At 41.6% G+C, this 20,047-nt stretch overlaps 1 protein-coding gene across 7 annotated transcripts in view; it reads left to right on the forward strand.

Annotated features, from left to right (window-relative positions):
* Positions 1-20,047, forward strand: part of LARGE1 (LARGE xylosyl- and glucuronyltransferase 1) — a 498,136-nt gene that overhangs the window by 440,980 nt on the left and 37,109 nt on the right. For all 7 annotated transcript variants that reach the window (XM_025178894.2, XM_025178889.2, XM_025178890.2 and 4 more), the window contains one exon: positions 17,112-17,275. In XM_025178894.2, the coding sequence (XP_025034679.1) occupies positions 17,112-17,275 (164 nt within the window). The remainder of the gene's footprint in view (positions 1-17,111; positions 17,276-20,047) is intronic.

Genomic DNA, 20,047 nt, shown 5'->3' on the forward strand with positions numbered 1-20,047 from the left:
CTGTCTGTAGAATGGGGGGGTGATAATCCTGCCTTTCTCCCACTCTTTGGCTGCTTTTTCTGTTGAGGGTAGGATTGTCAAAAGTCCCTCAGAGATTTAGGAGCACATGTTAAAAACACTAAATGAATGGGACTGGGGCGCCAAACTACATTCAGCACTTTTGACAATCCCAATGTTAGTGCTAACATCTCTGGGGGCAGGGACTGTCTCTTATGATGTGCTTGAATAGTTACCAGGAGAGTGAGCCCCTAACATCAGGTGGGGCCACTTGGTGTTTTTGTAGTGTAAATTATGAAGAAGGAGTGAAAGCATCAAGAATGCTGTGTCTGAAAGTCAAAAATCTGCCTTTTACGTGTATACTGCACGGTAAACAATGAGCTAACCCATGAACGTACAATTGTGTTGTGAGGGTTCTGTCACAATTCAGGGTAACTACACCTGCTCCCTTCTGTGCTCCAGCAAGGGCACCACTCTAGGTTTCCAAACCATTATCTCTCTTTGGTAAGGCCCATCTCTTGCTCCTTCCTGACCAAGGTTTTTTCAGTCTGCACAGCTCCCTGACTTTACTGTGAGTTCCTTTACTGTGAGTGCTTAAACAACCCTGCTTTGCTTTCTCCTCAGCACTTATAAACAACATCATTTCCCAGAGATGTAAGGTATCACACAGCTCTTTCTAAGCAAGAACATTTATTCTTAAAGCAAAACTAGTACAGCGAAGACTTACTGAAAATAATAATCGAGCCTATGTGCATGCTAATAAGTTTTACCAGAGATCATCCCAATTCCAACAAAAGCTCTGCTAGTCCCTCAAGCCCTGCCAATTCTTTTTCCTGTGTTTATAAGTTCCTAATCGCCTTGACTCATCACCCTTTACACTGCCTGGGTCTCTGATCTGGTCCTCATGCAACAAATTATCAGTAGTCAAAGGTCCCCTCCTCAGGGCAAAGCTTCAGAAGGCTTCTTTCATAACTGGAGAGATTACATTTGCATACTCATCCCCTTAGAGATTTCCTATAAAAGCCACAAAGTTCATTCTTGTCTGGCACATTGTTTCAAATAACCTGTGTGGCTGCTCATACCTCCCAGGGTCTTCCCTCCCCTGGAGTTGTTATACACAATCCCACAATAAAGCATAACTATTTGATTTTTAATACAATGAACTCCCAAGATTCTTAAACTTAATTCAGTAAAATTTGTCCAGGATATTCAAAGAAAACACCATGTCATCAGTGATTTTCTTTATAGCCATGGTCCATATCCCTTCCTTTTCCCTGCAAACTCCAGTAGCTGCATTCTGAACAGCATCACAAAATGTGTATCTGTATCCTCACACAAATCCAAAGAAATGAGCCATGGATATCTGCATCCACATCCATGGATGTGGATGCAAAACAAATATCTGTGAATTTGCAAGGTTCTACTTACAAGCCACATCTGCCAGATGAAGTGATTCCTTTTGAATACTGTAAGGACTTCGATGTACAAGAGATGTGGGTGTTGTATCAATTTTTTTTTAAATGAAGGAAGCTTTTACATATAAATAGATATGTGAGCTTTCGGTGCAATGCAGCCAGAAAGTTCTAGCCAGATATCAATTTCAGCTACACAATTTGGAAAGATAAATGCAAAAAGCAGCACTTTGAGGGTTTTTTTAAGAAAAGGACAGTGGATCTTCTAAAATACTTGAGATACTCTATATGAGAGTCGGTAAAGCAAAAACAGTGCTGCTTGCACATTACTACCCAAGGGACTAGAAGCAAATGTAAGTATTTTTAAGACCTGAGAGAATTTCCATTCGTGGGTAAGTCAGCCATAGGACATGCCACCAGTAGTTTCTCAACTGCTGCACTTCTAGATGTTTATATGGTATAGCAAAGGCCTGGCTGTAACACAGAATTATATCTCATCTGCATTTGGAATCAAATAAAGTGGTGAGAAATGGATAAATAGTGGTGCAGAGAGACTGGAACAGAGAAGAGAAGAAACAGCAAAAGCAAAAATAGATGTGGAGGGGAAAGGTCAAATCAGAAGAGGAAAAACCTTTTCAAGAGACTTTTAGAAAACAAACTGAGCTGAAAAATGTTAAAAGGTCACTAAAAGGCTGAAGAACAGAGGCATCAAAATATCAAAGGAAAAGTGAAGTATATAAGAAGGAAGAGAGAGCTAAAAAACAAGAGGCATATAACAAGATGCATATTTTATATAGACAATTTATCAGATGCAGCATCTTGAATCTCTCTGATTTAATGGTATCTGATTTTATAAAGGTCATGTGACATGGCAAAGCAAGCATGTACATCACATGTGCCTTTTGATGCTGCTCCTGGGACTCGCACAGCCCATGTGGTTCAGTATGGTATTATCCCAGCATGATTCACACCCCCTTGTCATGTTTTATTGCTTAAATAAGACAAGGAGATGGAATTAAGCTGAGATGATGATACTGCTAGTGGATTAGAAGGCTTTATGTGCAGCCAGGTGCTTGTCATTGTATCTCCCTGTCCTCTGTAATACCTTGGCAAACTGATTTATTTCAGATATTGTGTTGGTAGAGTGCAGAGAAAATGTACGTTTTGGGTGCTGAAACTGGCAATTCAGAAAGCTTAAAACTGCACATTTTACTGAGCTTGTAGGTGGTATATAGATACTGCTAGGTGTCTAAGTACAAACATATGCCATAAGACTCTTCTGTTTCATGATTAGAGAGAACTAGATGATCACTAATCCCCTCAGCCCTACTTGTGATCATTTACAAGAGCAGTGGCTGGCGTATCTGTGACAATCTGGTTTTTCTCAGATGCCATTCTTAAGACCCCACAATCCCCCTGGCACCTGCATCTTGCCTTACCCCCTGCAGATTCGTACAGTACTGTAATTTAATACTTGTAATAGTGATGTATTTAGAATGCGACTTGTAACCAATGTATCTTGTTTGGAATGCAAGTATATGTAAAATATATAATTAAGATCAATAGTTTATAGTATGGGCCTGATTCCCAGTTGCACTATGCACCCTTTACAGCTTCTGACAGTGTGAAGATCATAAAGATGGCCTTTTAAAAGGGTGTAATTACATTTATTCCCACTGTAAGGCCCCTTTACACTGCCAGAGAGATATAAGGGGCTCAGTTTAAATGATAATCTGCTCCTATATCTCTGTTTACGTGCAGGCAAAGGAACACTTATTTTCCTCTTTTTTAAGTGTTGATTAAAAGACCTAGGGTACCACACAAAGAAGTGAGTAACTCCAAATGTGACTCAGGAACCCTGTGTTTAGGAGTCTTTTCTAATAGCAATGGCACTTTATCTGCACCAAATAGCAGGGATGTTATGAGGATGGAGTTTCAAGCAGTTTAAGCCCCACTGTAGTTTAGAACCTGTGAACATGAAGGGGAGAAGGCCAACAGGACATACCATGCAGGTTCATCATTATGGCTGGGAACTGGAACCTAGAATACCAGCCCCAAAGCCAGAAGTAAAACTATTGGTAAGGATACTAGAGACTGAGAACCACTGGCTTAGGCCTCTCTGATTATTTTATTGCACTGAGAAAAAATGATAAGCATCTGTATATGCTACTAATGTATGAGCCGCCTTTCCATTTATAGTTTCCGTGCTGTCACTCTGCTGCCAGTTGCAAACAGAGCTGGTACATTTTTGATTGAAATCACACAACACATGTGGTGACAGCTTTCATTTCCTTTCAGTGCAGCTCAAAATGTGACTATGGTGCTCATAGCATTTGGGCCCTATGAACAGGTTAGTCCATATCCTAACATCAGTAGATGTTTGAGTGGGTTGGTTTTGGTTGCGGGGCTAAAGGAGGCATTTGCCCTGGGGCTTGGCGGTGCAAAAGGGCTTGGGACTTCTGACCACCAGCCCTTTAAATCTCAGCTCGAGTGCCTGCATGGCATACTCTTGGCAGATCTAAGGGGCTGCCTAGGAAGAAGGAGGCCGTGGCACACTCCAGAAGGTGCTGAGGACTGACTGTTTCTGACCTATGCCTTTTGCCCAAGGCCCCGCCCCTTCCGTGAGTGCCGGCCCCCTCCCCCCACCTTGCCCAGCAAGTCTTCTGGCTCCCCCGGTTATGGTCTTCTATCTTTAAAACCAGCCCACCTAACATGGCAACCATAGCAAAGGAAACCCTGTGAAGTTACCATCCCCATGTTCATTGGCAAATATCAGTTGTCAGCTTAGTATGCAACAAGAGGGGAAGGCTTAACGTTCTTGAATTAAATCAGAATAAAATCATCCCAGCTTGCAGGGGAAAGCTGTTTCAGCTCTGAGAAGTGCACAGATGGTGATCATTTTCCAAGAAAGAAAAGCAAAATCCTGGCTTGTTAGGCTTTGCAGCTGAGATGGTAGAAATGTTCATTGATAGTTGCTGCTGCATCACCATGATTACAAGTTCCTGGATGAAAATGCTTCAGTTGGAATATACAGTCATTGCCTTGGTCCACTGTTCTTCCTCTTATTCCTTCAACACACAGAAATGAAGAGATTTGCTTGAATCAAAGGACCTTCCATTTCCCTTACAGTGCGCATTACAGCGCAGCAAATAGCGTTTGAGGGTCTGGCCCAGCTCCCACAATGGGCATAAAGGCGGCACGACACTGTAATAGAAGAGAAGGCTGCAGGGCAGAAATGAGGCAAATTATCAGAGCTCCTTACCATGGCTATAGCGCAAGAGCTGGAGGATCATTGGAAGGAGCTGACCATACTGTGCTTGCAGGAGAGTCAGTGCCATCAGTCATGGGCACTAAAATTAAAATCAGAGTGAGCCTGTGTGCTTATTTGTGACATATCATTTCCCTGCCCTTCATGCAACACGTGGATGGGAAGATCTGCGCCTAAGCATAGTGGAAAGGTTTCCATTTTATTTCGCTGGGCTTTGCATCAGGCTGTTAGTCACTCTGTCCCACTTGTTTCATGCTCATTTCCACTTCTTCCTGTGCCCCGCGCTCTTTTTTTTATTGAAAGGAGCAAGTTTTCAGGGAAATCCATGAAGACAAAGCTCACAATAATCTCTGAGTTATGAGTTTTCTCTTGCTTATGTTTATGTCCAGCATTTCATACTAAAGAACCTACTTTAAAGCCTCGAATACTTGAGCAGTATGGTTAGTGTCCTCATATGACTCCATAGCTCAGGCTATAATAGCCACTCTGAGACTGATTTTGACGCACAGATACAAACACTCCACCTTTACGCTGTTCCATACAAGCTCCTTTCTGCAGACAGTTTTTTACAAGGAATTCCTGCAGAATGGGATTTTTTTTTTTTAAAGTTTGAAAGTCAATGGGACAACGCATATTTATGAGACTTGGGTCCTGATCCAAAACCCCTCAAGATTCATGAGAAGACTCCCTTTGCTTGAAAAGGGCCTTGTCCAAAGCCCAATGAAAATAATTTCCCCAAAAATAAAATTAAAAAACAACAAAGTCGTTCTTTTTCAAACTGTTTTCTTTTTGGACCATCACAACAGCAACAGACTGCATGTAAACCACTCTAATGAGGCCTTGCTGAGAAGGGACTGTTCTTACTAAGTTGGAGATGTAAAGATTTTAACTAGTAGTGATGATCTCTGCATGCATTGTTATAATTTCTATGAAAACTGATGACTATTGCAAGCTGTGCCCCACCTAATGTTAGCTTTCTTTTTAAATTAAAACTTGTCTAGAAATACATTAGAAAGAGAGCTTTGAAGCCAGACAGAAGGGTCCAAATCTTAAATCAGATGGATGCAGAAAAAAACCCACCTCTATAGCACTCCAGCATAGGAACAAGTATCTGCTCTAATGGAAAGACTGAAGTGTAGAATTTGTCGTGATGGAGTTTCCCCCCATAAATCGTTAAGTTATTTGAGGTGGGAAATGCTGGTTTTCTCCAGCTATAGCCTTCTCTGTTCATTGGTCATAGTCATTATTTATTTATTTATTTATTTGTTTTATTTATTGATAGGGTTGGTACAGTCACCTCTGATTAAGCTTGCCCAGCATTTCCCTTTGTAAAGCCCTGGTTTTGGTAGCGTCTAACTTTGCCAAACTTTAACTGTTTGGACTGAAATTTTCCATGCCAGGTGTCTGTCTCATACTGATACTTTTAGAAAATGCAGCCAATAGAATTCAGCCATTTCTGAAAGAAGACTGGGGGGAAAAAATATTGTTTTGTCCATGGAGGCCTGGAGACTTTTTCTTTGAGACACCCTGCATGGGAGTAGGGACTTGGAATATGGCCAGTGGCTAGTCTTTGCCTCAGAGATGTGCCCTTTACTGTCTACATGAGAATCAGTTCAAACTTGGCCACATTATCAGCCTTTGAAAAAGATCACATTTGCACACAGTTGGTAGAGATTTGCCAGAATTTAACAAGTAAAATCCCTGGTGTTTCTTTTTGGTGTGCTGGAGTTTCTCACAGGTCCTAGCCTTGTCCAGACTGTGCATGTGCTATCCCCACAGAGCAACTGAGCATACTCTAGCCTAGGGCTACAATCACAACTGTAATTGTTGCTTCTACATACTCCAGGCTGGGGTGGGGCCACGCACTGGGAAATGACAGCAGGGAGCCTAAAGGAGAGAGAGGCAGGGAAATCAAGAAAAGTGAGGAAGGAAGTTGTGCTGGTTGGGCAAGATGACCGGGACTAGGGACCAGTGGGGGGAAATAAAGTGGGGGAGAGAAGACACAATTGATGGAGAGCCCAAGATGTGGGGAGAGAATTAGGACTGAGCAAAGAGACTGGAACAAAGGTTTGAGAAGAGAGTGGTGAAACAAATGAGATTGGATGAGAAGACTAGGGAGGGATATTGGGGCCAGAACAGTGTTCCCTCTAAGGTGTGCAGCAGCCCACCTTCCATGCAGGGAGCTGACTGACAGGCTGGGGCCAATTAATCACCTGTGAAGCTGTACTGCTGCCACTTTAGAAGGAATACTGGACTAGAAGCCCCTGTGTGCGAAGGAGGGAAGAGACAAATTGCAAGAACCAGGAGATTAAACCTGGGACTTGCTGACCAAGGAGACTGGGGACAAATTGGAGCAGGAGAGTGGGGACTAGGGAAAAATGAGAGGGAAAGATTAGGGCTTGGACTGCAAGCCCAGAGAGGGAGAGTGGGAGTGTCTGGCCAAGGAGATGGAGACTGATACGAGAGAAGCCTGAGGAATGGAGATTGGGATTGAGTAGGTAAGGATAATGGGACTAGGGAAAAGAATCAGAGATGAGGAAGTAAAAGAAAATGGTGGCAGGGAAATAGCAGAGCAGTCAAGCTTGTGTGGAATGGACAAGGGAGTCTGTATCCCCTAGAGCTCACTCCTCTCCTGAGCCTGGAGTGGAACCCCATATTCCTGAGTCTCACCCAGAGACGGACTGGCCTGGCAGGATACCGGGAATTTCCCAGTGGGCTGTCGTCCGGTGGGCCGTTGTGTCCGCATGCCATTGCCCCTCATTCCGAGTGGCTCTGCGTCCGCACTATATGCAGCATGCAGAGCCTGACCCACTACCTGCACCACATGCCGGATGTGATGCAAGGGGTGGGGCTTGAGGGGCACACAAGGGTGATGTCATAGGGAGGGCTATTCTCAACCCATTTCCTGGGCCTATTTTGATTGCCAGTACGCTCCTGGTATCACCCTTGGCCTGCTGTCACCAAATAGCTGTGAAATCCACTGGCAAAGTATCTGTCTCCTCCCCTTCCAGTGCTGGTCCACATGAAAGAGGGCAACTTACTGTTAATGCATTACTCCACCCTCCTCTGTACTAGGGCTTTATTTCAAAATAACCCCCCTTAGGTCAAATTAATAAGCGGAGCATCCACACTACCAGGACTGTTATTTCAAAATAACAAACCACTTATTTTGAAATCTGTACTCCTGCTTTTCTCCAGGAATAATGCTAATTTTGAAATAGCAGTAGCGTGGACTCTCCGGTGCTGTTATTTTATAATAACTATTCCCCAGAGTAATTCATACTAATTATTCCCCAGTGCTTGCTGGAGCTCTGAGTCGAGGTAGCACATCCACATTAAGGGAGCCTGCCTTGGACTAATTTTGAGGCCTCCCCATAGTGAGGACACACTATTTTGATTTTATTAAATCGGGAGTTAAGTCGATTTAAGTAATTTCGAAATAGTTTCCTACTGTAGACATGCCCTCCATTAGCCCAAGTGGCAGAGGTCTGTGCCATGGTTCTAAAGGTTCCAGCCATGTAGAGGAGCCCCGTGAGTGTCAATATGATACCAATCTGTGTGTGTCAATATGATACCAGCTGATGGAATTTTGGTGGGGAGGAGGCAATTCAGTTTGGTTTTAGGACGTTATATTCAAAAGCACTTACTGTGTTATGCTGTGGTTAAGGTTGCCTGTGCCTTTTGTGCATGTGCATTATGATACAGTCTCTAATGTCACAATCACACAGGCTGTGTCTACACTGGCCACATAACCTGTAATAGCTACGGAAATGAGAGAAGTCAGAATAGGGAAATGCACGGGGGATTTAAATAAACATGGCCACCGCTTTTTTCCTACTTGTAAGTAGGAATAAGAGATCCTCCGGAATAGGGCTTTATTCTGGAGGATCGCGCCAGTCTGGACGCTCTTTTCCGGCTTTTCCCCAAGCCGGAAAAAAGCGGCAGCCATGTTTATTTAAATCCCGCGGGGGATATTTAAATCCCCCGTGCATTTCCCTATTCTGACTTCTCTCATTTCCATAGCTATTTCAGGTTATGTGGCCAGTGTAGACACAGCCATACTGTTTTCCCAAAGGCCCTCAATCTAAGCATAAGCTGAGGAACTCCAGGTGGCTCCAGGAAACAAAAGGAGAGCACATGGTAGCAATGAGACAATTATTAGCATAATAAGTTGCAGTTATAGCTCTCCATCAGCAGTTACAGCTCTCCATTGTTCCTACCTTTACTTGTTACTCCCAGCCACCCCATTCATCTCTCCCAAGGGAGAGACATGATGATAGAATCTGAATTCTGTTATAAGGGAGGTAATGGTAGTGAAAGCACTGTATGGTGGTAAAAATCGTGGTTTCCTTTCTGCACTAGAGCTCCCATCATCGCTTCCAGGGGTGGAGCTGCGCAAGCTAGCAATGGCAGCAGCATTAACCAGCTGCAGAAGAGGGGGCATTTTTGGTCAGAGTGTAGTGCCCCATCATGACTACAGAGAAGATGGTTCTGGATTGACTGCGGGCTAGGCTATGGCCTTGTCTCCTGCAGGCCAGAATGGCTGCCCTGGGAAGGGGAACGCTGCCTACTTCTTATACAGTATAATGATTCCTGACGTTGCTGCTCAGAGTGTGGACCGTCATCCTTGTCCTTATCGCAGCTCAGCTTCACTGAAGTTATAATTTGGCCCAGTGTGTAGATACAAAATTTGTGATGGTGTAGGAGGAATAAAGGTTTAATTGACGTGGGATTAGACTGGCATTATCACTAATCAGTAGAGCAGCCAGAAATGCATTATGCAGATTATCACAAACAAGGGCAAGTAAATGCTTTCACCATCCCACACCATCATCTTTTCTGTTTATGCTGCATTACAGAGAGCAGTTAATGTAGACATTTTTTAAGCACTAAACATTATGGGTCAAGTTGTCTATGGGTGTAAATTGGTGCAGTTACATTGATGAAGCTGCACCACTTAAGGTTGGCAGACAGTTTGACCCTGTGCTAATATTATTTGTCCTCTCTTGCCAACTGCAAAGCCTTTGCACTATCAATCTTAACTGTACATGTTTTGGAAAGACTATGCAGTTAAGGGCTAGATCCAAGGTCAGTTCCCTGCTCTACCACAAATGTTCTATGTGACTTTAGGCAAGTACTTTAGTCTCCCCTTGTCTCGCTTCCCCATCTGTAAAATGGGGATAATTACACTGCCCTCGCTCAGAGCTGTGTTGTAAGGTTGAATGCACTAGCAATTGTGAGGTGCTCAGATTCTGTGGTAAGGGGAGATCATATAAGCACCTAAAACAGATGGAGAGAAAATGCATTCTTAATACATTTCTAAACATGAATTACAGTTACATGTTTGTGTTATTTTAAACCTTGTGAACCAGGTTATATACCATTAGGAAAAGTGGTTTTCCTCCTCCCCACTATGATACAGCAGATGTTTCTAGCCAGATTGGTTATGAAATAGCAGAGTTTAAAATATCACTAATCCCATATGGAATACAGGCAGTCCTAGATATTGGACCAGGTATCATTTGGGAGGAAATCTCACGTATTTTTGAAGGAAGTAAATATTTTTGTGGTCTGTTCATCTAAGAAAAAAAAACTCTTTGAAGCTGCTCAGAGATTTGAAATGTTAGAGTCTTAAGAAAATGAATTAGTGGAAGAAGTATGGCAGAGGTGTGCAGTAAATTCCAATCCCACCCTTTATTACACAGATAGTAAGCAGCATAAATATATAGACAACTAGTTCTGGAATTATGGGGATTTATGGTAGAATTCAGTGAACTGCTTAAAAGATACTATCTGGGTTGTGTATGCCTGTCAGTCCAGCCCTGCCTCAAAGGCTACTTTCCCTGAGCTGAAGTCAGCTCACATGCCACAGCTGGCTGCCCAGAGAAGTAATTTAGCAAATGCATTTTATTTTTGGGTCTGTCTGTCTCTTTGTTTTGTGTCTTGCATCTCACACTCCCTCCGCTCTCTGCCATTTTCATTTCTGAGCCATGTAACATGCAGACGCTAATGAAAGCTCTTGCTGCCTCCAACCACAGATTCTCTCCAGAGAATAGCTACTATACACAGGGTGAAAAAAACATGGCTTTTAAACTGTAGAATTCTTCCCTAGAGGTAGTGTGCCCTACATGGGCAGTGGCCAGTAGCAAAAGATCTTGTCGGGAAGGAGAATATCATGTTAATCAGATATTCCCAATGGGAAACACATGCTATCATTCTAAGGGAAAACAAAATATGCTATAATAAGCTTATTTTTATATGTATAATGGAGATGAGAGTTTTTTTCCAACAAGCAGATATTAAGATAATCATTTTGGTGATGCACTGTGTTCAATGACGGGCTCTTTGTGTGTATATATATATCAGTATTCCCATTTTAGCCTGTTCTTTTTATGGATCTATAACATGGCTGCAAATTTTCAACCAGCCTGTAAATTCTCAGCCTGTAAATATTGAATATACACAGTGTAGATATGGATAAGATTGTGTCATTTGAGAAACAATATAACAAAAATATTTTAGAGAACTACCAAAGAGGCAAAATTAAGGTTAGACAATTTCCTGGCCTGGCCTCTGGCCTGGCCGTGTGTGTGTGTGTGTGTGTGTGTGTGTGTGTGTGTGTGTATATATAATAAAATAACACAGAGATAAATATCTTAAACATTAACCAATCAAACATTATCATCTGTAACACAGTGTGTTAAAGGCCTCTCTAGAAAAAGAAAGTACCAATTTGTGTGAGACATTAGTCACAAAGAGAAGCAATGACTTGTAGCAAGGTGTCACACACACAGTGTGTGTCAGAGCTGAGAATTTTAACCCAGAACTCCTGAATCCTAGTTCAGCACCTTCACCACAAGATATTCATAAATGGCTGAATTCAACCCAGGAGATTCTGTCTGTGGTTGCTTTGCCTCAAATTTGAATTCCCGTGGCTTCTAAGAGTTTAGACTCATCTCTTCGAAGGACACTGTCCATTTGAATTTGTTTTAAATGGACTGATGGGGCATCCATTAAGCATCATCATCTGTATTTTGTTTGCATCTTCAAAATAAAAAAGGTAAGACTTCTTTCTGCTCTCCTTCTGGGTTTTATAAGTCTTTTGGGTAGGCTCAAGACGATACTACCAACTTCATGAGACACTCAGATGCTACAGTATTGACAAGCTACAGGAGTTCCTACTCCGACTCCTATAATCCTCATGGTACGAGGAGTAAGGAAAATCAGAGAAAGAGTGCTGTATGTCGAAATAAGTATTTTGTTGATGCTCCCAATTTCAAAATAAGCTATGCAATTGATGTAGCTCAAATTGTATAGCTTATTTTGATTTATGCCCTGCTATGTAGACACACCCTTTTTAGTCTGGATTGTCCTGCTGCTTGTCACCAGTAAATCCAGTCTAACGGAGACAGGGAAAGAGCATTTGTGTAACTTCCACTTCTCTCCCCAAGAAGTGCATGAGAGAGATAGCAATGAAAGGTATTTAGAAGCCTAACGCACATTGATTTCAGTGGGAATTAGGTGTCTAGAATACTTTAGAGGATCTAGGCCAGAATTTTGGAACGTGCACAAAATAAAAAGTCCGAACAGAGACTTTCCCCTCCACTCTAATCTTTTTCTGCTATGTATTCCTTGGTTTTGCTTATAACACCGGTAGGTAGAAAATGCAATTTTCAGCTTGACATTGTCTCCTTAATACTTGTTTTAATTAATTTTTAACACACTGTAGTTATTAGCTATTTGTTATAAAGTGCTAATAGTCTGGACTTCCTGAAAAGACAGCCTCCATTGGATAGATAGGATGGGATGTGGACTCCCCATTTATTTTTCTTTTTTCAGCTTTTGTCATTGGCGGTTGTCAGAAAAGATGGGTATTTGTGCTGGAATATCACTAAGCCACCTTTAAGGGGCTGGTTTTCTTTGCTCAGTTACTTGGCTTTGGAAGATGTCTGTAGAGTTGTGGTGTGCCTGGGGACTTGTGTAGTAATTTCATTTTTAAAAATGAAACGTCAATTAAAATAGGTTGGATCAGAGAGGAACCTGATAGGCTAACAAGCTTTCTGAACATATCCCATGAGCAACTTTTTACTGATTGTGCACTGAATAGGTGGAGGAAGGTGCTTGACTTTTACCTCATAATGGGCTTGATCCTGTATGGTGCTGAGCAATCTGGCTGTGAGCCGGTGAAGAACTTATTCACGTGTTTAACTGTAAGCATGTGAGAGTCCCACAGACTTTAGTGGTATGGGTCACATTCTTAAAATTATGTTTCTGTGCAAATGAAGTGGTTTGCTGGATCAAGGCCAGAGGTCTCAGCATGTTACAGGATTGAGCCCAATACATGGGACATTTTTATATATCAGGTCATATGTTACTGCTTTTCTGGTTGTATGTTAACTGTAATTACAGCATATAAGCACATTTCTTGCAGATTCTAAGTACTATTAACATGAGGTGTCAAATTGTGGCCATACCTATGTAAATGACCTAGCAGGGAAGAAAGGATGCAGGGGATGCCTTTGATTCCTTCCTCTACGGTACCAAAGCTGGAGCCAGCCAATTTTGGCTACTGACACTGGGGAGAAGAAAGGAGAGCCTCTGGAACTATTGGCATTGCTAACTGATTCAGAGGAACCATGTCTGGGTAGAGCAGAAACAAGGATATGTCTGCCCTCTGTGCTCTGGGAAGGGCAGGAGGAAGAGCATGAAAGTTCTAATACTCACTGTGCTCCACAACAGGATCTTTGGTGATTGTATGAGTTTCACAGTCATAGCACTTGGAAGCATAAGCTGCTGTTTCTTCCTCAGCACTCAACAGAGCCCACGGCTATAATTTAGCTCAAAATGTTATTCTGAAACTCATAATTAAGTCTTTATATCCTTTTAGTGCGGAATCCTAAAGAAATATGATGGACACCTATAACTCATTTTTCTGTAAATGGGTGACAGGGGAGGGATCACGTGAGGATTACCTGTTGTGTTCCCTCCCTCTGAGGCATCTGGTATTGGCCATTATTGGCAGGCAGAATACTGGACTAGATGAACCATTGGTCTGACCCAATATGGCCATTCTTGTGTTCTTAAAAGCAGCTATGCAATTGCAAACTTACAGCCTAGTCATTTGTAAAATAAAGCAAGATCCTTAGTTATCTGTAGGAAATACTCGGTAACTATTTCTTTTAATCATTTAAACTTCAGGCTGATCAAGGGCCCTAATAGGGGAATATGAACATTTTTTATGAGGGAGGAAAAGAAAAACAAATTGAAGATATTCCATCTAGTCACGCTGCCAAAATGTTGGGATTTTTAATTCAAAGATTATTTGACTGTGTTTGAAGAAAATGAAGTGAATGAGCCTATGCTGCACGGTGGTTTATAAAGTAAAATGGATAAAACACCAACAAAACACGCAAGAATTTCTCATTTATTTTGAGGCAGAACTAACTTAGACTTCCATGGCAATTTTGCCTGAGTAAAGGCTGCACAATTTGGATTATAGTCTTTCTTAACGTATTTTCATTTGAAGCATATTTTCAGAGATCAGTGATGGATTTAGGGTCTGATCCAAAGCCCAGTGAAATCAAGGGAAATCTTTTCACTGAGTTCATTGGGCTTTCGATCACGTTGCAAAGGCAAATTATCCAGGAGACGATTGAAGAGTAATATACGAAAAGGTACCACTAATTATTCCGTCAGGCAGCAAAAGGAAACATGCAGCTCTGTGCTTCATCACTGATGACAACAATTATGTTTACATCTCTGAAAACAGCATATTTGCTGCTGCCATCGAGTCAACACAGGCGACCTCTGACATTTAAAAATCCACTTTGTGAAAATAATGATGCTTTTAAAAATATTCTTAACTGGCTAAAAAACAATTTTCTTTTTTTTTAAATAAATGCTTGTAAGCCATTCATCACTAGAGCATATCCTCTCTAAGGTGACTTGCACTTTGGGCTAATTTGTATAGAAAAATCTTATAAAAAGTAATAAAGGATGATAGCCTTGTTAGAGTTTTTTTTTTTAGATTATTCTATGTTAATTTATTAGGTATGTCTACAGAGCAGCATTATTTCAAAATAACTAACATTATACTGAAATAACAAAGAGCATGTCTTCACTGCAAAACATTATTCGAAATAATGGCGAGTTAGAGGACTTCTTCCTCCAACTCCTGTAACCCTCATTTCACAAGAAATAAGGAAAGTCAAAGGAAGAGTGCTCTTCCTTTGACTTCCTGCTGTGTAGACAGCACCAAAGGACGAATTAAACTATTTTGACTAAATCTACGCAATTGTTGTAGCTCAAGTTATGTAGCTTAATTCGACTTTTGCCCTGCTGTGTAGACGTGCCCTTAGAGAATTATAGCACTTTTATAGGGTAGTTTATAAAAGATATAAAAAGACATCGTTCTTTATTAAATTCTAGGGTTCTTAAAAGTAATTCCCATAGAGCCCTATTTAATTTCTATGGGAGCCTAAAGGTTTCAGCCTTATTAAATTCTGTAGGTCTCCTCCAGAAAGGCTAAGTGCTTGTATTTCTCTTTCAATGAACACTGTTAAAATATTCAATCCGGTTGTTTGGGTTTTTTTAAAGAATTTGATACAGGAGTGCAGTTGGGCTAGATCATGGTGGCTTGGCAGACTTTTCTGTTCCAAAAGCTGATCGTTCTCTCCTCTGCCTCCCTATCCCCCCACCATTTAAGCATCCATTGTGAAAAATAACTACTGATTTGTTATGTTTTTGTTTTTAAGTGCCCATCTTGACCTTGAAAGGGCCTGATTTTCACAGAGTGCTAAGCCTGTGACTTCTGAAAATCAGGATCCTTTAAAGTATTTCAGGTTAGGCACCTCAAATCAGTAGTCCCATTTCAAAATGTAGGCATGTGTCTTTAACTATTGTAGTTGCAAAGAAGATATTAATATGTAAACCTAATGTAGTTCAGAGCAGCGATGTTTACCTGTGTCTACAGACGGTCTAAATTACTAGCTCTGAGAGAGATGTGAATTGCCTTATTCATCTCATCACAGTGATAACTCTGAAACCTAGTGATATTTTATAAATGGTAAGTTTTCAGAATGGAGAAAGGTAACTAATGGTGTCCCCCAAGGGTCTGTCCTGGGGCCAATCCTATTCAACTTATTTTTAAATGATCTGGAGAAAAGGGTAAACAGTGAGGTGGCAAAATTTGCAGATGATACCAAACTGCTCAAGATAGTCAAGACCAAAGCAGACTGTGAAGAGCTTCAAAAAGATTTCACCAAACTAAGTGATTGGGCAACAAAATGACAAATAAAATTTAATGTTGATAACTGTAAAGTAATGCACATTGGAAAAAAATAATCCCAACTATACATATAATATGATGGGGACTAATTTAGCTACAACTTATCAAGAGAGAGATATTGGAGTCATTGTGTATGAAGAGAATGTTAGGAATTATTTAAAAAGGGGTAGAGAATAAGACAGAGAATTCTTATTGTCTCTCTATAAAACCATGATACACCCACATCTTGAATACTGCATACAGATATGGTTGCCTCATCTCAAAAAAGATATATTGGCATTGGAAAAGTTTCAGAAAAGGGCAACAAAAAAGATTAGGGGTTTGGAACAAATCCCATATGAAGAGAGATTAAAAAGACTTGGACTTTTCATCTTAGAAAAGAGGAGACTAACGGGGGATAGGATAAAGGTCTATAAAATCGTGACTGGTGTAGAAAAAGTAAATAAGGAAAAGTTATTTACTTATTCCCACAAAAAAAGAACTAGGGGTCAGCAAATGAAATTAATAGGCAGCAGGTTTAAACCAAATAAAAGGAAGTTTTTCTTCACTCAGCGCACAGTCAGCATATGGAACTCCTTGCCAGAGGATGTTGTGAAGAGTAGGACTTTATCAGAGTTCAAAAAAGGAGCTAGATAGATTCATGGAGGTTAGGTCAATCAATGGCTATTAGCCAGGATGGGTAGAAATGGTGTCCTTAGCCTTTGTTTCTCTGGAGGTGGGTGACAGGGGAGGGATCACATGATGATTACCTATTGTGTTTACTCCCTTTGGGGCATCTGGCATTGGCCACTGTTGGCAGACAGGATACTAGGCTAGATGGACCTTTGGTCTGACCCAGTATGGCTGTTCTTATGTTGTTAATTAAAATGCCTGTGTTGTTGGCTGTTTCACTGCTGGTCAAAAAATCCAGAAAGGCAAGGGATAGTCATACTATACATTTCTGCCCAATCTAATGTAAGTGGCTTTCTTTTGACCCCTTGTTCTATGACTCAAGTAGATGACATTTGGGAGAAAACCACAACTTTTTTTTTACCCTCCATTCAATCTGTGATTCAGTAGTGCCAAGACTGGAGCCCCAGAATTTATTATTCCCCATGCTTTGCAATAGGAAATATGCCCAGTGTTTATCCCCGGTGTTTGCTTACAGCTTCAGAAGCAGCTGTCCGAGCTGGATGAGGATGACCTGTGCTACGAATTCCGTCGGGAGCGCTTCACCGTCCATCGCACTCATCTGTATTTTCTACATTATGAGTACGAACCTGCCTCAGACAACACTGATGTAACACTGGTGGCCCAGCTCTCCATGGACAGGTAGGGAAAGCCCCTTTTATTCTGTCAGAAACTCTCCTACTAACTCAACGAAGTTTCCCAGAGTTTCAGCACTGCCATGTATTAGAGACGTTTTAATTGGGAGAATAGGGGAGTAACACTCTAGAGCAAAGAAAAGTGCAAGCATCCCCTGTTGAACTAGGCCAAGAACTGAGATGCATTGGCAGAGCTTCATGACAAGCTGAGGTTTGGAATAGCTGTGGTTACTACAACTCAGGACTACAGGAGCACAGTTTATGTGCTCTGATTTGTAACAGCCTATAAAAGTTAGGAGAACTGTGTGCGGGGTGTTGCCACAGTAGGAGAGCTAATTTCCTGACCAGCCAGTACATAGGACTTGTCTCAATCTACATTACATCTTATTTATATTTTTTCAATTTGTTTCCCGAACAGAAAGCTCAAATACTGGACTGTCTGGTTCAAAACCTGACACCTGGCAACCCTACTCCCCACCTTGATGATACTTGACCTAAGTCAGTCTCCCTTTTCCTGCAGTCCGAATCTGCATCCGCGCCCTGCTCTTGCTGCTTTCACAATGTGTTACTAGAGGGGAAAAGCTCTGCTTTTAATATGAACAGGCAACCAATGCTGCATTAAGTAGAGCACATACAAAACACAATATGACACATGTACAACACCTCTTTTGCTCCAGCAGAAGGTCAGGGAGGGCCAAAGGAATTCAGATTGACAAAACATTTGCAGACTAGTATAAAAATAAGTAGTTTCTAATGAACGTGGAACCAATTAGCCACCGTCTCAGCATTATATGCTGCACTTTCAGCTATGATTTGCCATGCTCACCAGAGCTACATGTATCGATTTTTAATTTAAGACACATTTCTTAAGTGTTTGCAAACCTTTGAGTAGAAAAAAAAAAAGCTCTGAGTGAATGCCACAATAAATTAGTAAAGCTGGGATGCGTGTGTTTTCCCTCCAGAATTTAACTCCAAAGAATGAGCTGCAATTCTGCCGTTTCACTGGCAATGATGCAAAGTCTGATCATCTGTTCTGGATCCTCACAGGGACACACACATTATTCATAGACAGAGATGCATGGTTTTATTCAGAAAAACATCTCTTCCCATGCAGTGCAGGAAAAATCCTTCCATGCTTCATTGGTGTGTTATAATGTATTGATTTGAGTTGGAAATACTGTCTTTCAGCGAAAATCAATAAATAATATCTTACCAAAGAAGCATTTAGCTATTTTATTTTTGCCTCACGTCTTTCAATTGCTGCCTTTTTTATCTTCTTTAGCTGCTTTTATTAAGCTCCTCTATAGCAGTTAAAGAGATTTGTGAATAGTGCCTTAGATAGAGACAGACATGTACATAAATGATACGCTATATAGTATACACCTGCATTATTCCTTCAAACTATTGTAAGAAGAAAAAGGAACTCAAATCATCAGCTATCAGTGTCTCCAGACCTAGTCCCACTGGGGCTAAGATTGACATGATTTCAGTGATAAGTTTACGGATATTTGTCATGCAGGCTGGGGGGGGTGAGGGAAAAGGGGAGCAGAGATACATATTAGAATCCAAAATAGATGGCTACAGCAGGAGGCACATTCATTGGTGTTTGCTACTTGCTCTCTGTTCTCTTTCAGACTGATGTGTTCTCTTCTGGACATTGTTTGACTAGCTATGCAAGTGTTACTTAGAAATGTACCTTTGCTTTCTAAGGCACTGTCTGTCCTTAGCATTCAGGTGTAGTTGTGACAGAGCAAGCCTGAAGTGAGCGCAAATAAACCCACAGTTGGCAGCAGTTGAATGTATTGCTGCTTGAAATCAAAGAATCATAGGGTTGGAAGAGACCTTAGGCGGTCATCGAGTCCCACCCCCATCAGAATTAAGAGGGAGTCAAATAGCAAAAGCATTCCTAAAGGGGAAGCTGATCACAAAGAAACAAACAAAAAGAATTATTGTACAGGTCGTCCTCACTATAAGTCCAAGATATGATCCAAAAAACTTGGACTTTTAGCGAAACAACTTAAAATGGGGAATTTTTTTCCCACAGTTGACTTCCATTTGCGCAGATTGGAGGACTTGACGGGGGGGGGGGGGGGGGGGGCGTGTTGTGCACAACTTAAGAGCGGGGAATGGGAGGACTTGTAACACATCAGTTCCCAGACGCGTCAATGACTTTAGTGCAGAACGGATGTATACCGGGACAACTTATAGAGGGGTTGCCCTGTAAAATCCTCTTGACTGACATAGACCCTCCTGGAAACAAATATGTACCATCAGATCATCTTCTTTTGTCATAAATTATATTGTGCTGGGAGATATTAACTTCGCAAACTGCTTTAAAAGTAAGCATTGCACGAAAGCAATTTAAAAAAGTGAAATTTTATTTCTTGGTTTAGAAGCCATAATTTGTAAACTTTAAGACCAGAAGGAACAATTATGATTGTCTAGTCCAGGGGTTGGCAAACTTTCCGAAGTGGCATCCCAAGATTTAACCCTCCTGTCCTGGGCCGTGCCACTCTCCCAGGAGCAGGGGAGAGACTCTCTCCACCGCGTGCTTTGCTGGTCACCTACTCTGGTTTCTGCTCCAGCTTGGAGAGGGGAGGAGCTGCGCATGCACGCTTCCCCACACTTGGGTGCAGGCCCTGGGTGAGAGGTGGGGTGCAGGATCAGGCTGAGGAGTAGGGTGTCTGACAAGAGGGGAGGGGGAAGGAGCAGGGTAGGGATACGTATCTGGCCAGGGGGAGGGGGGCAGGAGCAGGGTGGAAGCGCAAGATCTCAGCAC

This window comes from Pelodiscus sinensis, chromosome 1 (genome assembly GCF_049634645.1).
Source record: "Pelodiscus sinensis isolate JC-2024 chromosome 1, ASM4963464v1, whole genome shotgun sequence".
Classification (NCBI taxonomy): Eukaryota; Metazoa; Chordata; order Testudines; family Trionychidae; genus Pelodiscus; species Pelodiscus sinensis.